The following is a 19,270-nucleotide window of genomic DNA, read 5'->3' as shown; positions in this document are numbered from 1 at the left end:
GCCTCGGGCGGATTATGTCAACCCCGCGGCAGCCGCAGCCCCGAGCTGGGAGCGGCAGGAGCAGGTACGGCCTGGGGAGGGGGCTCGGGGGGGGCTCCGGGGGGATTTGGGGGGTCCCCGACGGGTCCCCGGGATCGCGGGGGGTCCCCCCGGACCGAGGGGGGTCCGGGCTGGGGGCGGCGAGAACCGGGAGCGGCTCTGGGGGGGTCCCGGGGGGCTGCGAGGAGGGGGTGGGGAGGGGGGAAAGGTGGGGCTGGGGGGGGGGAATTGGGGCTGGGGGCGTTCCCGGGGTGTTTATATGGGGTGGGGGGGTAAAGGTGAATCTATAGGGTCCGTATGGGGCTGGGAGTGGGATGGAGGAGCGTCTATAGGGGCTGGGCACAGGTAAAGATGGATCTATAGGGGCTGTGTGGGGCTGGGGGATATTTGAGGGTCTAGGGAGGAAATTGGGGCTGGGGGCGTTCCCGGGCTGTTTATTGGGGATGGGGCTGTAAAGGTGAATCTATAGGGTCCATATGGGGCTGGGAGTGGGATCGAGGAGCGTCTATAGGGGCTGGGCACAGGTAAAGATGGATCTATAGGGGCTGTGTGGGGCTGGGGGTTTATTGGGGGATGGGAGGGGGGAAATTGGGGCTGGGGGCGTTCCCGGGGTGTTTATAGGGGGTGGGGGGGGTAAATGTCAATCTATAGGGTCCGTATGGGGCTGGGAGTGGGATGGAGGAGTGTCTATAGGGGCTGGGCACAGGTAAAGATGGATCTATAGGGGCTGTGTGGGGATTTGAGGGTCTGGGCGTTTATTGGGGGATGGGAGGGGAGAAATTGGGGCTGGGGGCGTTCCCGGGGTGTTTATAGGGGATGGGGCTGTAAAGGTGAATCTATAGGGTCCGTATGGGGCTGGGAGCGGGATCGAGGAGCGTCTATAGGGGCTGGGCACAGGTAAAGATGGATCTATAGGGGCTGGGGGCGATTTGAGGGTCTAGGGGGGAAATTGGGGCTGGGGGCGTTCCCGGGGTGTTTATTGGGGATGGGGGGGTAAATGTCAATCTATAGGGTCCATATAGGGTTGGGGTTGGGATTGATGGGTCTATAGGGGCTGTGTGGGGCTGGGCTCAGGTAAAGATGGATCTATAGGGGCTGGGGGGAAATTGGGGCTGGGGACGTTCCCGGGGTGTTTATATGGGGTGGGCAGAGGTTTAGGTGAATCTATAGGGTCCATATGGGGCTGGGCACAGGTAAAGGTGCATCTATAGGGCCCGTGTGGGGTTAGGTTGGGATCAAGGTGGGTCTGGGGGTGTCTATAGGGTCCGATCAAGGTACAGGTGGATCTATAGGATCCATATGGGGCTGGGCACGGGTACAGGCGGATCTATAGGGTCTCTATAGGGCTGGGCACAGGTACAGGCGGATCTATGGGATCCATATGGGGCTGGGCACGGGTACAGGCGGATCTATAGGATCCATATGGGGCTGGGCACAGGTACAGGCGGATCTATAGGGTCTCTATAGGGCTGGGCACAGGTACAGGCGGATCTATAGGGTCTCTATAGGGCTGGGCACGGGTACAGGCGGATCTATAGGGTCTCTATAGGGCTGGGCACAGGTACAGGCGGATCTATAGGGTCTCTATAGGGCTGGGCACGGGTACAGGCGGATCTATAGGGTTTCTATAGGGTCTCTGTGGGGCTGGGTGGGAGCTCCATGGGGCTGGGCAGAGGCCCAGGTGGTTCTATAGGGGCCCTATAGGGTGAGGCTGTGGGGCACAGGTGGTTCTATAGGGGTCCTATAGGGCCTGGCTGAGAGGCACAGATGGTTCTATAGGGTCAAGCGGTTCTATAGGGTGAGAGCAGGTACAGGTGGTTCTATGGGGCAGGGGCTTCTATAGGGTCGGGCTGTGGGGTACAGGTGGTTCTATAGGATGAGACAGCAGGCACAGGTGGTTCTGTAGGGTTGGGTGGTTCTATAGGGGCTCTATAGGGTGAGAGCAGGTACAGGTGGTTCTATAGGGGCTCTGTAGGGTTCTATAGGATGAGAGCAGGTACAGGTGGTTCCATAGGGTCTGGCTATGGGGCACAGGTTGTTCTATGGGTCAGGGGGCTCTATAGGGTTCTATAGGGGCTCTATAGGGTAACACAGCAGGTACAACTGGTTCTATGGGTCAGGGGGCTCTATAGGGTTCTATAGGGGCTCTGTAAGGTCGGGCTGTGGGGCACAGGTGGTTCTATAGGGTGAGACAGCAGGTACAGGTGGTTCTATAGGGTTCTATGGGGTTCTATAGGGTGAGAGAGCAGATACAGGTGGTTCTGTGGGTCAGGGGGCTCTATAGGTGCTCTATAGGGTGAGAGCAAGCACAGGTGGATCTATAGGGGCTCTATAGGGGCCCTGTGGGGTTCTGTAGGGCTCTATAGGGTGAGAGCAGGTACAGGAGGCTCTATAGGGGTTCTGTAGGGTTCTGTGGGGTTCTATAGGGTAAGAGCAGGTAGAGGTGGATCTATAGGGGTTCTGTGGGGCTCTATAGGGTGAGAGCAGTTACAGGTGGATCTATAGGGGTTCTGTAGGGTTCTATAGGGCTCTATAGGGGTTCTATAAGGTGAGAGCAGTTACAGGTGGATCTATAGGGGTTCTATAGGGGTCTATAGGGCCCGGCTGAGGGAAACGAGGCCTTTGGGGCTGGGACTGGGGCTAAAGGGGCCCCTATAGGGGATCTATAGGGGTGGGGGTGGTTTGGGTGGGTGGGGCTCTGAGCCCGGGGATCTGGGGCGGTTTTGGGGTTTTTTTGGGGCAGTTTTGGGGTTTTTTTTGGGGCTATTTTAGGGGGAATTTGGGGCAGTTTTTGGGTTTATTTGGGGCTGTTTTAGGGTTTTTTTAGGGCATGTTTTGGGGTTGTTTTGGGATTTTTTTGGGGCTGTTTTGGGATTTTTTTGGGGCTGTTTTCAGGGGATTTTGGGGCTGTTTTCGGGGGATTTTGGGGCTGTTTTGGGGCGGGGCTCTGGAGAATTTTGGGGGATTCGGAGGTTGCTTTAGGGCGGTTTCTGGATGGTTTTGGGATTGGTTTGGGGCGGTTTCTGGATGGTTTGGGGTTGTTTTTAAGGCAGTTTCGGGGTAGTTTTGGGGTGATTTTGGGGTGATTTTGGGGTGGGGCTCTGGGGAGTTTTAGGGGATTTGGGGGCGATTTTAGGATGATTTTGGGACGATTTTAAGATGATTTTAGGGCGGTTCTGGCTGGTTTGAGGTTTTTTTAGGGCGGTTTTGGGGTTGTTTTGGAGGCTGTTTTGGGGCGGGGCTCTGGCGAGTTCTGAGCGGGTTTGGGGCCGATTTTGGGATGATTTTGGGATGATTTATGGGATGATTTTGGGGCGGTTTTGGGGTCTCCACAAGGCCCAGCAGCTCGTGGGGGGGGAGGGGGCTCCGAGCAGCCTCGGTGGGGCTGGGGGCTCTGGGGGGGGGGGGGGGGGGGGCAGTGATTTAGGGGAGGGGTCCCGAGGGTCCCCAACACCCCGGGGGGGGTCTGTGGGGTCTCTATAGGTTCTCTATTGGGTCCGCGGTGTCCAACAGATGGGTGGGGCCGTGGGGGGGGGGGAGGGGGAGCGGCTCCGTCACCCCTCGCGCGCCCCCCGCCCCCCCCCCAGGGACCCCCGGGGCTGGGGAGGCTCCGGGGGGGGGTCCCGGGCAGGGAGGGGGGGGGGGAGGGGCAGTCCCGGTTCTCCCCCCTCCCCTCCCCTCCCCCCTCCTCATTTCCCTACAGGTGCCGGCCCCGCCCCCCCCCCCCCTCCCGCGCATCACCTGGGGGGATTTTGGGGTTTTTTGTTTTTTTGGGGGGGGGGTCCGCACGTTCGGGACCCCCCGGGTGGGGGAGGGGGAGGAATTTGGGGTCAACAAGGGGCTCCTTGTTCGCGCCGGGGCCGCCCCCGCTTCCGGCCGGGTGGGGCCGGGGGGGGAGGGGAGGGGACCCCAAATTCCAGCGGGGGGAGGGGGGGGTCCCAAAATCCTTCCGGGATTGGGGGGGGAGGGGGGAGGGGTCCCGAATCCTTCCGGGATTTTGGGGAGGGGGGGAGGGGAGGGGTCCCCGAATTCCCGGCTCCTCCCGGGGAGGGAGGGAGGGACCGGCTGCGCTTGGGGAGGGGGGGGAGGGGAATTTGGGGGGGGTTTAGGGGGGGGGTCCCCGCAACCCGAGACCCCCGCGGGGGGTTGGGGGGGGGAGGGGCGAGGGGATCCCTGAGTGCACCGGGCGGGGGTGGGGGAGGAGCCCCAGCTCATTTTGGGGGGTCCTAAATCCTCCTGGGGGGGTCTGGGGGGGTCGCATCCCTTTTGGGGAGGGGTCTCGGGGGGGATTTTGGGTTTTTTTGGGTTTTTTTTTGGGGGGTCCCGGCCCCGCGCGCGCCCTCCCGGCCCCGTCCCTGTCCCTGGTGCTGAATTTGGGGGAGGGGGCGGCGCTCGCAGCCCCGTGGGGGAGGGGGGGAGGGGCGGGCCGGATTGAGGGGGGGTCGCGGGGTTGGGGGGGGTGGGGGTCGCTCGCCAAGGTGACAGGGTCCCCTCATCAGGCGTTGCCATGGAAACCAGCGCATCCTCCATGGTGGGGGGGGGGGGGGAGGGGAGCGCCGTGACCGCCACACAATGGAGCCGCGATTTGGGGGGGGGGGGGGCGCGCTCGGGGGGTGTGAGACCCCCCCTCAAATCAGCCCGTGCCCCCTCCCCCCAGGCTGCCCCACCCCCCCAGGGCCGCGGCCATGGCGCTGCCCCGGGGGCTCGGCCTCGTCCTGCTGCTGCTGCTGGGGGGGCGCGGCCGCGCCATCGTCATCCCCCCCGAGTGTGAGTGGGGAGGGGGCTTCGGGGGGGGGAGGGGGCGTCAGGGGGCGGCTGAACCCCCCCCGAGTGTGAGTGGGGAGGGGGCTTCGGGGGGGGGGAGGGGGCTGAAATCCCCCCCTGTGTGAGTGGGGAGGGGGCTCAGGGGGGGAGGGGGGGCTGAACACCCCCGAGTGTGAGTGGGGAGGGGGCTTCGGGGGGGAGGGGGCTGAAATCCCCCCAGTGTGAGTGGGGAGGGGGCGCTGAACCCACCCAGTGTGAGTGGGGAGGGGGCGTCGGGGGGGGAGGGGGCGGCTGCACGGACCCCCTCTCCCCACCCCCCGCGACCTGCCCTGCATGAGGAGCCCCCCCCTCCGGCATGGAGACCCCTCCTCAAATTCAATAATTCAATTCCTGCTCCCTCCAGCATGGAGACCCTTCCCCTAATTTAATAACTCAATTCCTGCTCCTCCCAGGCATGGAGACCCCTCCCCAAATTCAATAATTCAATTCCTGCTCCCCCCCAGGCATGGAGACCCCTCCCCAAATTCAATAATTTAATCCCCCCTCCCCAAATTCAATAATTCAATTCCTGCCCCCTCCCAGCATGGAGACCCCTCCCCAAATTCAACAATTCAATCTCCCCCTCCCCAAATTCACCCCCTCGCACGTGGACACGCCCCCTCCCCCATCGCATCTTTCCGTGATTTCTGAGCACCCCCCTTGCACGAGGACCCCTCCCCACCCCCCTCTGCTCGGGGGTCTCACGGAGACCCCTCCCCACTCACGCTCTGTCTCTCCCCCCTGTGCCCCCCCCCGGACGGTGCAGATTCGCTGCACGAGCGTGAGTTTGGGGGGCTGGGGGGGGGTCCTGGGGGGTCCCAGGGTTTTGAGGGGGTCCCAGGGATTTGGGGAGGGGTCTCTGTGGTCACCCCGCAGTGCCCAGGGTGGTGTTGGGGAGGGGGTCTGGGGGCTTCAGGAGCTTTTGGGGGGCTCCGGGGAAGGGTCCCGGGGGTCTTTGGGGGGTCCTGTGGGTGCCTGAGGGGGTCCCGGGGGTGTTTGAGGAGGATTTGGGGGGTCTCTGGGGGGTCTCAGGGGTCCTGAGGGGGTCCTGGTGTTGTTTGAGGAGGATTTGGGTGGTCCCGGGGGTCTCGGGGGGGAATGTCTGGGTGTTCCCAGGGGCGTCCCGGGGGTCCCTGGGGAGTCCCGGGTGGTCCTGGGGGGGTCCTGGTGTTGTTTGAGGAGGATTTGGGGTGTCCCGGGGGTCTCCGGGGGTCTCTGGGTGGTCCCGCGGGGGTCCTGGCGGTTTTTGAGGAGGATTTGGGGGGTCCCGGGTGGTCTCTGGGTGTTCTCAGGGGGTCCCGAGGATCTCTGGGTGGTCCCGGGGGGGTCCTGGCGATGTTTGAGGAGGATTTGGGGGGTCCCGGGGGGGCTCTCTGGGTGTCCCGGGTGGTCCCGGGCATGTCCCTGGGAACTCTGGGGCTGTCTCTGGGTGGTCCCGGGGGTCTCTGTGGGGTCTCTGGGTGGTCCCGGGGGTCTTTGGGGATGTCCCAGGGATGTCTGGGGTGGTCCTGGGGGTCTCTGGGTGGTCCCGGGTGTCTCTGGGGATGTCCCGGGGGGTCCCGGGGGTCTCTGGGGATGTCCCGGGGGTCTCTGGGGATGTCCCTGGGTGTCCCGGGGGTCTCTGGGGATGTCCCGGGGGTCTCTGGGGGTCCCGGGGGTCTCTGGGGGTCCCGGGGGTCTCTGGGTGGTCCCGGGGGTCTCTGGGGATGTCCCTGGGTGTCCCGGGGGTCTCTGGGGATGTCCCGGGGGTCTCTGTTGATGTCCCTGGGTTCCCAGGGGTCTCTGGGGATGTCCCGAGGTGTCCCAGGGGTCTCTGGGTGGTCCCGGGTGGTCCCGGGGGTCTCTGGGTGGTCCCGGGTGTCTCTGTTGATGTCCCCGGGGGTCCCAGCCGCTGTCCCCCCCCCCCAGTCCAGCAGCCCCCCGAGCTGACGGAGCAGCCCCCGGAGCAGCTCGTGGTGTTCCCCAGCGATGACGTCACGCTCAAGTGCGCGGCCACCGGGGAGCCCCCCGTGGAGTGAGTGACACCTCTGTCACCTCCTGTGTCACCTCCTGTGTCCCCTGTGTGTCACCTGTGTCACCTCCTGTGTCACCTGAATGTCACCTGTGTGACCTGTGTCAGCTGTGTCATCTCCTGTGTCACCTGAACGTCACCTCCTGTGTGACCTCTGTCACCTGTGTCACCTCTGTCACCTGTATGACACCTGTGTCACCTGTCGCCTCCTGTGTCACTTCTGTCACCTGTGTGACCTGTGTGTCCCCTGAGTGACACCTGTGTCACCTCCTGTGTGACCTCTGTCACCTGTGTCACCTCCTGTGTCACCTGTGTGTCACCTGTGTGTCACCACCTGTGTCACCTCTGTCACCTCCTGTGTCACCTGTGTCACCTCCTGTGTGACCTGTGTCAACTGTGTCACCTCCTGTGTCACTTCTGTCACCTGTGTGTCACCACGTGTGCGACCTGTGTCACCTGTGTGTCACCTCTGTCACCTCCTGTGTCGCTTCTGTCACCCTGTGTGACCTGTGTGTCCCCTGAGTAACATCTCTGTCACCTGTGTCACCTCCTGTGTCCCCTGAGTGACACCTGTGTCACCTGTGTGTCACCTCTGTCACCTCCTGTGTCACCTCTGTCACCTGTATGAGACCTGTGTCACCTCTTGTGTCACCTGAATGTCACGTGTATCACCTGTGTCACCTGAATGTCACCTCCTGTGTCCCCTGAGTGACACCTCTGTCACCTCCTGTGTCACTTCTGTCACCTGTGTGACCTGTGTGTCCCCTGAGTGACACCTCTGTCACCTGTGTCACCTCCTGTGTCCCCTGAGTGACACCTCTGTCACCTGTGTGTCACCTCTGTCACCTCCTGTGTCACCTCTGTCACCTGTATGAGACCTGTGTCACCTCCTGTGTCACCTGAATGTCACGTGTATCTCCTGTGTCACCTGAGTGACACCTGTGTGTCCCCTGAGTCATCTGTGTGACCTGTGTCAGCTGTGTCACCCGTGTCACCTCCTGTGTCACCTGTGTATCAGCTGTGTCACCTCTTGTGTGACCTGTGTCGCCTGTGTGTCACCTCTGTCATCTGTGTGTCCCCTGAGTGACAACTGTGTCACCTCCTGTGTCACGTCCTGTGTCCCCTGTGTGTCCCCTGAGTGACAGCTGTGTCACCAGTGTGACCTGTCTCAGCTGTGTCACCTGAGTCTCCTCCTGTGTGTCCCCTTGGTGGCACCTGTGTGTCACTTCTGTCACCTGAGTGTCACCTGAATCACCTCGTGTGTCTCCTGTGTGTTCCCTGAGTCATCTGTGTGTCACCTCAGTGGCACTTCTGTCACCTGTGTATCACCTGTGTCACCTCCTGTGTGTGTCACCTGTGTCAGCTGTGTGATCTGTGTCCCCTGAGTGTCCCCTGAGTGTCCCCTGTGTCCCTCAGTGACCCCACACACCCCCACTCCAGCCAATGTCCCCTCCCGTCTTTTGCTGTGTCCCCGTGTCCCCTCTCAGCCACTGTCCCCGTGTCCCCTCTCTCCCCGTGTCCCCTCTATCTCCCACCCCCATCCCTGTGTCCCTGCTGTCCCCGTGTCCCCCTGTCCCGCTGTCCCTGTGTCCCCCTGTCCCCCACCCCCCTTGTCTCTGTGTCCCTGTGCTGTCCCCACTGTCACTGTCCCTGCTGTCCCCCGTCCCCCTTGACCGCTGTCCCTGTGTCCCCCCTGTCGTTCCTGTCCCCGTTGACCCTGTCCCTGTGTCCCTGCCATCCCCCATGTCCCTGTCCCTGTGTCCCCACTGTATCCCCTGTCCCTGTCCCCGTGTCCCCCTTGTGCCTGTGTCCCCCTGTCCCTGTTCCCCCCGACCATGTCCCTGTCCTCCCTGTCCCTGTGTCCCTGTCCCCTGTCCCCCCTGTCCCTGTGTCCCCCCTGTCCCTGTGTCCCCCCTGTCCCCGCTGTCCCTGTCCCTGTGTCTCCACTGTCCCGTTGTCCCTGTCCCCCGTCCCTGTCCCTGTGTCCCTGTCCCTCATGTTCCCCCTCGACCGTGTCCCTGTGTCCCCACTGTCCCCCGTCCCTGTCCCCCAGGACCGTGTCCCTGTGTCCCTGTCCCCGCTGACCTTGTCCTCGTGTCCCCCCGTCCCCTGCTCCTGTGTCCCTCCTGTCCCCCATGTCCCCCCTGACCGTGTCCCCTTGTCCCTGTCCCCGCTGTCCCTGTGTCCCCTGTGTCCCCCGTCCCTCCTGTCCCTGTCCCCCCTGACCTTGTCCCTTTGTTCCCCCTGTCCCTCTGTCCCTGTCCCCCCTGTCCCCGTGTCCCCTTGTCCCTGTCCCTGTGTCCCCACTGTCCCCTGTCCCTGTCCCCGCTGACCCTGTCCCTGTCCTCACTGTCCCTCTGTCCCCCCTGACCCTGTCCCCACTGTCCCTCTGTCCCCCGTCCCTGTCCCTGTGTCTCCACTGTCCCCTGTCCCCCCTGTCCCTGTGTTACCCCTGTGTCCCCCCCTTCCCTGTCCCCGCTGTCCCTGTCCCTGTGTCCCCCCTGTCCCTGTGTACCCCCGTCCCCCCTGTCCCTGTGTCCCTCCTGACCCTGTCCCTGTCCCCTCTTGTCCCTTGTCCTCCCTGTCCCTGTCCCCCATGTTCCCCCCTGACCCTGTCCCTCTGTCCCTGTCCCCGCTGTCCCCGTGTCCCCTTGTCCCTGTCCCTGTCCCCCCTGTCCCCGTGTCCCCTTGTCCCTGTCCCCGTGTCCCCGCTGACCGTGTCCCTCTGTCCCCGTGCCCAGGTTCCGCTGGACCCGCGAGGACCGCCCGTTCTCGGGGGATCTCCCGGGGGTCTCGGTGTCCCCCGGGGGGGGGACCTTGGTCATCAACGCCAGCGTGGCCGGGCAGCTGCAGGGGAGGTTCCGCTGTGCGGCCACCAACGCGCTGGGGACGGCGCTGAGCCGCGAGAGCCGCGTCATCGCTGAGAGTGAGACCCAAAAAATACCCCTAAAACATCCCAAAATCACACCAAAAACACCCCAAAAATATCCTAAAAATCCCCCCCAAAACATCCCCCTGGGGACGGCGCTGAGCCGCGAGAGCCGCGTCATCGCTGAGAGTGAGACCCCAAAAAACATCCCTAAAACATCCCAAAATCACACCAAAAATATCCTAAAAATACCCCCCAAAAAATCCCCCTGGGGACGGCGCTGAGCCGCGAGAGCCGCGTCATCGCTGAGAGTGAGACCCCAAAAATATCCCAAAATCACACCAAAAATATCCTAAAAATATCCTAAAAACACCCCAAAAAAATCACCCCCAAAAAATCCCCCTGGGGACGGCGCTGAGCCGCGAGAGCCGCGTCATTGCTGAGAGTGAGACCCCAAAAACACCCCAAAAATATCCTAAAAACCCACCAAAAACATCCCAAAAATATCCCTAAAAAATCCCCAAAAACACCGCAGGAATCCTAAAAACAATCCCAAAAAAATCCCCCCAAAATCCCCCCCAAAAATCCCCCTGGGGACAGCGCCGAGAGTGAGACTCAATCCTCCCAAAAATCCCAAAAAATCCTCCCAAAAAAAGTCTGGCACCCCAAAATCCGAGGGGTGCCCCCAAGTGTGGGGGTCTCTGGTTTGGGGAAGGGGGGTGGGCTCCCAAATTTGGGGTTCCTGGCTCTTTTTGGGGTTCCTTGGCTGTTTTTTTTGGGGGTTCCCTGTTGGTATTTGGGGTTCCTGGCTGGATTTTTGGGGTCCCTGGTTGAGTTTTGGGGTTCCTGGTTGGGTTTTTGGGGTCCCTGTCAGTTTTTTGGGCGTCCCTGGCAGTTTTTTTGGTTCCCTGGCTGGGTTTTTTGGGGTTCCCTGTCAGTATTTGGGGTCCCTGGTTGTGTTTTTGGGGTCCCTGTCAGTTTTTGGGGTTCTTGGTTGGGTTTTTGGGTTCTCTGTTTGGTTGTTTTTGGGTTCTTGGTTGGGTTTTTGGGGTCCCTGGTTGTGTTTTTGAGGTCCCTTGTCAGTTTTGGATTCCCTGTTTGGGTTTTTGGGGTTCCCTGTCAGTTTTTGGGGTCCCTGGCTGGGTTTTTGGGTTCCCTGTTTGGGTTTTTGGCGTTCCCCAAGCAGTTTTTGGGGTCCCTGGTTGTATTTTTGGGGTCCCTGGTTGAGTTTTTGGGTCCCTGGTTGGGTTTTTGGGGTTCTTGGTTGGGTTTTTGGGTTCTCTGTTTGGTTTTTTTTGGGTTCTTGGTTGGGTTTTTGGGGTCCCTGGTTGTGTTTTTGGGGTCCCCTCTCAGTTTTTGGGGTCCCTGGTTGTGTTTTTGGGGTCCCCTCTCAGTTTTGGGGCGCTGTCCCCGCAGACACCCCACAGTGGCCCAAGGAGAAGGTGACCCCGCTGGTTTTGGGGTCCCTGGTTGTATTTTTGGGTCCCTGGCTGGGTTTTTTGGGGTTCCTGGTTGTGTTTTTGGGGTCCCCTCTCAGTTTTGGGGTCTCTCCCCGCAGACACCCCGCAGTGGCCCAAGGAGAAGGTGACCCCGGTGCAGGTGGACGAGGGGGACCCCGTGGTGCTGCCCTGCGACCCCCCCCCGGAGCGCCGTGCCCCCCAAAATCTACTGGCTCAACAGCCGTGAGTGACGGGATGGGGGGTCCCCAAAATCCTTCCTGAACCCCAAAAATCCTCTCCCTGAACCCCAAAATCCATCCTAAACCCTAAAATCCTCCCTGAACCCCAAAATCCTCTCCCTGAACCCCAAAAATCCTCTCTGAACCCCAAAATCCTCCCTGAACCCCCCCAAAATCCTCTCTGAACCCCCCCAAATCCTCCCCGAACTCCAAAATCCTTTCCCTGAACCCCAAAATCCTCCTTAAACCCCAAAATCCTCCCCTGAACCCCAAAATCCTCCCCTTGAACCCCAAAATCCTCCCTGAACCCCAAAATCCATCCCAAACCCCAAAATCCTCCCCTGAACCCCAAAATCCTCCCTGAACCCCCTAAAATCCTCCCCTGAACCCCAAAATCCTCCCCTTGAACCCCAAAATCCTCCCTGAACCCCCCCAAAATCCTCCCCTGAACCCCAAAATCCATCCCAAACCCCAAAATCCTCCCCTGAACCCCAAAATCCTCCCCTTGAACCCCAAAATCCTCCCCTGAACCCCAAATCCTCCCCCTGAATCCCCAAAATCCTCCCCCTGAACCCCAAAATCCTCCCTGAACCCTCAAAATCCATCCTAAACCCCAAATCCTCCCCCTGAACCCCAATATCCCCCCTGAACCCCCCAAAATCCTCCCCCTGAACCCCAAAATCCCCCCAAACAACTCCGTGACATTTTGGGGACCCCCCGACCCCAGGGTCAGTTTGGGGTCAGGTTTAGGATCAGTTTTAGGATCAGTTTTGGGGCCTGTTTGTGTCAGTTTTAGGATCAGTTTTAGAGTCAGGTTTGGGGTCAAGTTTAGGGTCCTGGTTTAGGATCAGTTTGGTGTGTTTTGGGGTCGGGTTTAGGGTCAGGTTTAGGGTCAGTTTGGGGTCAGTTTTGGGGTTTCCCTGTGCAGAGATCGTGCACATGGCCCAGGACGCGCAGGTCAGCACGGGGCCGGTTTGGGCTCAGGTTTAGGCTCAGGTTTAATCTCAGGTTTAGGCTCGGGTTTAGGCTCGGTTTTCCCCGCAGAGATCGTGCACATCGCGCAGGACGCCCGGGTCAGCACAGGGCTGTTTGGGGTCAGGTTTGGGATCACATTTAGGATCAGTTTTAGGAGCAGTTTTGGGGTCGGTTTGGGGTCAGATTTGGGGTCCTGGTTTAGGCTCGGGTTTAGGCCCGGGTTTAGGCTCGGTTTTGCCCCGCAGAGATCGTGCACATCGCGCAGGACGCGCGGGTCAGCATGGGGCCGGTTTGGGGTCAGGTTTAGGGTCACGTTTAGAGTCCTGGTTTAGTCTCAGGTTTAGTCTCAGTTTTAGGCCCGGGTTTAAGCTCAGTTTTGCCCCGCAGAGATCGTGCACATCGCGCAGGACGCGCGGGTCAGCATGGGCCAGGACGGGTTCCTGTACTTCGCCAACGCCCAGGTGGGCGACACCAGCCCGGATTACATCTGCCACGCCCATTACCTGGGCCCGCGCACCATCATCCAGAAGGAGCCGCTGGACCTGCGCGTGGCGCCCAGTGAGTGCCGGGACCGGACCGGAACCGGACCAGAACCCACCCAGAACCGACCCAAATCCACCCAGAACCGACCTAGAACCGACCCAGAACACCCCAGAACCAACCCAAATCCACCCAGAACCGACCCAAATCCACCCAGAACCGGCCCAGAACCCACAGGGATCTCAAAACGGCCCCAGAACCGACTCAGAACTGAACCAGAACCCACCGAGAACCCATCAAATCCACCCAGAACCAACACAGAACCGAACCAGAACACCCCAGAACCCACCCAGAACCAACCCAAATCCACCCAGAACCGAACCAGAACCCATTCAGAACTAACCCAGAACTGTCCCAAAACCGACCCAAAACTGTCCCAGAACACCCCAGAAACCCCCAGAACCCACAGGGATCCCAAAACAGCCCCAGAACCGAACCAGAACCAACACAGAACCCACCCAGAACCGGCCCAAATCCACCCAGAACCGAACCAGAACCGGCCCAGATCCACCCAGAACCGAACCAGAACCCACCCAGAACACCCCAGAACCGACCCAGATCCACCCAGAACCGACCCAAATCCATCCAGGACCAAACCAGAACCGACCCAAATCCACCCAGAACCCACCCAGAACACCCCAGAACCGACCCCAAACCGAACCAGAACCGGCCCAGATCCACCCAGAACCGAACCAGAACCGACCCAAATCCACCCAGAATCGAACCAGAACTGGCCCAGAACTGGCCCAAATCTACCCAGAACCCACCCAGAACCGGCCCAAATCCACCCAGAACCGAACCAGAACCCATCCAGAACTAACCCAGAACTGTCCTAGAACCGACCCAAAACTGTCCCAGAACACCCCAGAAACCCCCAAATCCCACAGGGACCCCAAAACCGCCCCAAAACCGACCCAAATCCACCCAAAACTGCCCCAGAATCCACCCAAAACTGCCCCAGAATCCACCCAAATCCCCCAGAACCGACCCAAAACCGAACCAGAACCCACCCAGAACCGACCCAAAACACCCCAGAACTGTCCCAGAACCCACCCAGAACACCCCCAGATCCCACAGGGACCCCAAAACCGCCCCAAAATCCAACCAAAACTGCCCCAGAACCCACCCAGAACACCCCAGAACACTCCCAAATCCCACAGGGACCCCAGAACCGCCCCAAAATCCCCCAAATCCCCCCAAAATTGACCCAAATCCCCCAAAACTACACCAGAACCCACCCAGAACCCACCTAGAACACCCCAAATTCCACAGAGACCCCAAATTCCCCAAAACTGACCCAGAACCCCCCCCGAACTCCCCCCACCCCACGGGGACCCCCTCACTTGGGGATCATCACCCCCCAAACCCCTCCCTGGACACCCCCGGTATTTTGGGGAGGGGCCTTTAACCATGCCTGGGGTTAGGGGGGATGCTGGGGGGGTCTGGGGGTGTCCTCAGGAATTTGGGGGGGTTCTGGGGGGTCTCTAACCCCTCGCCCCCCCCCCAGGTAACTCGGTGCAGTCCCGGCGGCCCCGCCTGGTGGTCCCCAGGGACCCCCACCCCACCCACGTGGCACTGAGGGGGGAGACCCTGGTGCTGGAGTGCATCGCCGAGGGGCTGTGAGTGGGGAGGGGGCTCGGGGGGTCTTGGGGGGGGGGCTTGGGATGGGTTTGGGGGGGTTTAGGGGGTCCCTGGGGGGGATTGAGGGGATCCAGATGGGGCTTAGGGGGGTCCAGAAGGGTCTTGGGGGGTCCCTGGGGGGGCTTTGGGGTGTTTTGGGGGGTTTTAGGGGGGTCCAGAAGGGTCCTGGGGGGGTCTGGGGGGGTCCTGGGGGGATTTGAGGGGGTCTTGGGGATGTTCTGGGGGGTCCTGATGGAGTTCTGGGGGATTCTGGAGGGGTCCAGAAGGATTTTGGGGGTCCCAGGGGTGTCTGGGGGGGTCCAGAAGGGTCTTGGGGGGGTTTTGGGGATCCCAGGGGGGTCTGGGGATATCTTGGGGGGGTCCCAAGGTTTATCCTGGGAGGGTCTCAGGGAATTCCCAGGTTTATCCCGGTTTAACCCCAGTCTAATCCTGGTCTAACCCCGGTTTAATCCCAGTTTTATCCCCAACCTCACACCCTGGATCTCCTGGCACCGCCTGAACGGGCCTGGGTGTCCCTGGGGTGTCCCTGGGCTCTCAGGGTTTATCCCAGTTTAGCCCCAGTTTAGTCCCAGTCTAACCCCGGTTTTACCCCAGTTTAATCCCAGTTTAATCCCGGTTTTAGCCCCACGCCCTGGATCTCCTGGGGCCGCCTGAACAGGCCTGGGTGTCCCTGGGGGTGTTCCCGAGGTCTCAGGGTTTATCCCAGTTTAACCCCAGTTCAGTCTCAGTTTAGTCCCGGTTTAACCCCGGTTTAATCCCGGTTTTAGCCCCACACCCTGGATCTCCTGGTGCCACATGAACGGGCCTGGGTGTCCCTGTGGTCTCAGGGTTTATCCCAGTCTAACCTCAGTTTAATCCCAGTTTAGTCCCAGTCTAACCACAATTTAATCCCGGTTTTAGCCCCACGCCCTGGATCTCCTGGCGCCGCCTGAACGGGCCGCTGCCGCCGGGCCGGGCCGTGCTGGACAATTTCAACAAGACGCTGCGGCTGCGCGCCGTGACCGAGGCCGACGACGGCGAGTACGAGTGCACGGCCGAGAACGGGCAGGGCAGCGCGCGGCGCAGCCACGGCGTCACCGTCGAGGGTACGGGACAAACTGGGGGAACTGGGGATACTGGGAGCACTGGGATGGGGATCGGCAGCGCGCGGTGCAGCCACGGCGTCACCGTCGAGGGTACGGGGATACTGGGGATACTGGGGATACTGGGAGCACTGGGAGGGCACTGGGATGGGGATCAGCAGCTCACGGCGCAGCCACGGCGTCACCGTCGAGGGTACGGAACAAACTGGGCAAACTGGGAGGGTACTGGGAGGGCACTGGGATGGAACTGGGATGGGACTGGGATGGGGATCGACAGCGCGCGGCGCAGCCACGGCGTCACCGTCGAGGGTGCTGGGCAAACTGGGGGAACTGGGATGGGACTGGGAGGGCACTGGGATGGGGATCAGCAGTGCACGGCGCAGCCACGGCGTCACCGTCGAGGGTACGGGACAAACTGGGGATACTGGGGATACTGGGAGCACTGGGATGGGGATCAGCAGCGCGCGGCACAGCCACGGCATCACCGTCGAGGGTATGGGACAAACTGGGAGTACTGGGACGGGACTGGGAGCACTGGGATGGGGATCGGCAGTGTGTGGCGCAGCCACGGCGTCACTGTCGAGGGTACGGGGGGAACTGGGGGAACTGGGAGCACTGGGAGGGCGCTGGGATGTGGATTGGCAGCGTGCGGTGCAGCCACGGCGTCACCATCGAGGGTACGGGGATACTGGGGGAACTGGGGATACTGGGATGGGGATACTGGGAGCACTGGGATGTGGATTGGCAGCGCACGGCACAGCCACGGCGTCACTAGTGGTCGAGGGTACGGGGGGAACTGGGGATACTGGGGGAACTGGGAGGGCACTGGGAGCACTGGGATGGGACTGGGATGGGGACTGGCAGTGCGCGGCGCAGCCACGGCGTCACCGTCGAGGCTACGGGGATACTGGGCAAACTGGGAGGGTACTGGGAGGGCACTGGGAGCACTGGGATGGGGACTGGCAGCGCGCAACACAGCCACGGCGTCACCGTCGAGGGTATGGGACAAACTGGGGATACTGGGAGGGTACTGGGAGCACTGGGATGGGGATCGGCAGTGCGCGGCACAGCCACGGCATCACCATCGAGGGTACGGGGATACTGGGGGAACTGGGGATACTGGGATGGGGATACTGGGAGGGCACTGGGATGGGGATCGGCAGCGCGCGGTGCAGCCACGGCGTCACCGTCGAGGGTACGGGGATACTGGGGGAACTGGGAGGGCACTGGGAGCACTGGGAGCACTGGGATGGGGATCAGCAGCGCGCGGCGCAGCCACGGTGTCACTGTTGAGGGTACGGGACAAACTGGGAGTACTGGGAGGGCACTGGGAGCACTGGGATGGGACTGGGATGGGGACTGGCAGTGCGCGGCGCAGCCATGGCGTCACCGTCGAGGCTACGGGGATACTGGGCAAACTGGGAGGGTACTGGGAGGGCACTGGGAGCACTGGGATGGGGACTGGGATGGGGATCAGCAGTGCGCGGTGCAGCCACGGCGTCACCGTCCAGGGTACGGGGGTACTGGGGGAACTGGGAGCACTGGGATGGGGACTGGGGACACTGGATGGGCACTGGGTGGCACTGGGTTACACTGGTCTGTACTGCGTTGTACTGGTCTGTACTGGTTCATACTGGTCTGTACTGGTTCATACTGGTCTGTACTGGTTCCACTGGGTGCGCCACTCCTGCAGCACAGTACTGGGATATACTGGGATATACTGGGTTATACTGGTTTGTAGTGGTTTATACCAGTCTATACCGGTCCATACTGGTCCATACTGGTTTATGCTGGTCCGCAGCCACCCCGTACTGGGTGCGCCGCCCCTGCAGCGCCATGCTGGGATATACTGGGTTATACTGGGATGTACTGGGATGTACTTGGATATACTGGTTTGTACTGGTTTATACCAAACTACATCAGTATGTACCGGTCCATACTGGTCCATACTGGTCCGCACTGGTCTGTACTGGTCCGCAGCCACCCCGTACTGGGTGCGCTGCCCCCGCAGCGCCGTGCTGGGATATACTGGGTTATACTGGTTTGTACTGGTTTATACCAAACTATACCAGTATATACCGGTCCATACCGGTCCATACTGGTCCATACTGGTTTATACTGGTCCGCAGCCGCCCCGTACTGGGTGCGCCGCCCCCGCAGCGCCGTGTTCGGCCCGGGCGAGACCGCGCGCCTGGACTGCGAGGTCGGCGGCAAACCCCGGCCCCGGATCAGCTGGAGCCTGAACGGGATCCCCCTGGACGGTACCGGGGGGGAGGGGAGGGGGGAGGGGAGGGGATTTGGGGTCCCTTGGGGGGTTTGGGGTCCCTTGGGGTGCGTTGGTGTCCCCGAGGATTTGGGGGGTTTGTGGGGAGGGGGTTTGGTGTCCCCGGTGTCCCCCAATGTCCCCGCAGAGCTGCCGGACTCGGGGCGTCGCTCCCTGCGGGACGGGGCTCTGGTTCTGTCCCCGAGGGTTTTGGCTGTCCCCAGTGATGTCCCCTCAGTGTCCCCATGTCCCCAATGTCCCCAGTGATGTCCCCAATGTCCCCGCAGAGCTGCCGGACTCGGGACGCCGCTCGCTGCGGGACGGGGCTCTGGTTCTGTCCCCGAGGGTTTTGACTGTCCCCAATGTCCCCAGTGATGTCCCCAGTGTCCCCTCAATGTCCCCAATGTCCCCTCAGTGTCCCCTCAATGTCCCCAATGTCCCCTCAGTGTCCCCATGTCCCCAGTGATGTCCCCATGTGTCTGTAGAGCTGCCGGACTCGGGGCACTGCTCCCTGCGGGACGGGGCTCAGGTGCTGTCCCTGAGAGTTTTGGGTGTTCCCAATAAGATCCCCAATGTCCCCAGTGATGTCCCCATGTCCCCAGTGTCCCCTCACTGTCCCCAATGTCCCCAGTGTCCCCTCAATGTCCCCGCAGAGCTGCCGGACACGGGACGTCGCTCCCTGCGGGATGGGGCTCTGATCCTGTCCCTGAGGGTTTTGGGTGTCCCCAGTGATGTCCCCTCAATGTCCCCAATGCCCCCCCAATGTCCCCATGTCCCCAGTGTCCCCTCACTGTCCCCATGTCCCCGCAGAGCTGCCGGACTCGAGGCGTCGCTCCCTGCGGGACGGGGCTCTGGTTCTGTCCCTGAGGGTTTTGGCTGTCCCCAATGTCCCCAGTGATGTCCCCAATGATGTCCCAATGTCCCCAGTGTCCCCTCAATGTCCCCCTGTCCCCGCAGAGCTGCCGGACACGGGACGCCGCTCCCTGCGGGACGGGGCTCTGGTTCTGTCCCCGAGGGTTTTGGGTGTCCCCAGTGATGTCCCCAATGTCCCCTCAATGTCCCCAATGTCCCCTCAGTGTCCCCTCAATGTCCCCAATGTCCCCCTCAATGTCCCCAATGTCCCCTCAGTGTCCCCTCAATGTCCCCAATGTCCTCTCAGTGTCCCCATGTCCCCAGTGATGTCCCCATGTGTCTGTAGAGCTGCTGGACTGGGGGCACTGCTCCCTGCGGGACGGGGCTCAGGTGCTGTCCCTGAGAGTTTTGGGTGTTCCCAATAAGATCCCCAATGTCCCCAGTGATGTCCCCATGTCCCCAGTGTCCCCTCACTGTCCCCAATGTCCCAATGTCCCCAATGCCCCCTCAGAGCTGC

General features: G+C 61.5%; 1 protein-coding gene across 1 annotated transcript in view; it reads left to right on the top strand.

Moving 5' to 3' along the window:
- Positions 1–19,270, top strand: part of L1CAM (L1 cell adhesion molecule) — a 69,745-nt gene continuing 50,475 nt past the window's right edge. The window contains 11 exon segments of the mRNA XM_033083540.1: positions 1–64; positions 4,697–4,806; positions 5,609–5,623; positions 6,751–6,856; positions 9,595–9,779; positions 11,281–11,357; positions 11,359–11,404; positions 12,763–12,933; positions 14,423–14,534; positions 15,457–15,641; positions 17,768–17,899. Of these exon segments, the coding sequence (XP_032939431.1) occupies positions 15–64; positions 4,697–4,806; positions 5,609–5,623; positions 6,751–6,856; positions 9,595–9,779; positions 11,281–11,357; positions 11,359–11,404; positions 12,763–12,933; positions 14,423–14,534; positions 15,457–15,641; positions 17,768–17,899 (1,189 nt within the window). The 5' untranslated portion in view covers positions 1–14.

This window comes from Catharus ustulatus, chromosome 32 (genome assembly GCF_009819885.2).
Source record: "Catharus ustulatus isolate bCatUst1 chromosome 32, bCatUst1.pri.v2, whole genome shotgun sequence".
NCBI lineage: Eukaryota > Metazoa > Chordata > Aves > Passeriformes > Turdidae > Catharus > Catharus ustulatus.
Note: the sequence above shows the minus strand (reverse complement) of the source record. Positions and strands in the feature narration are given on the sequence as shown.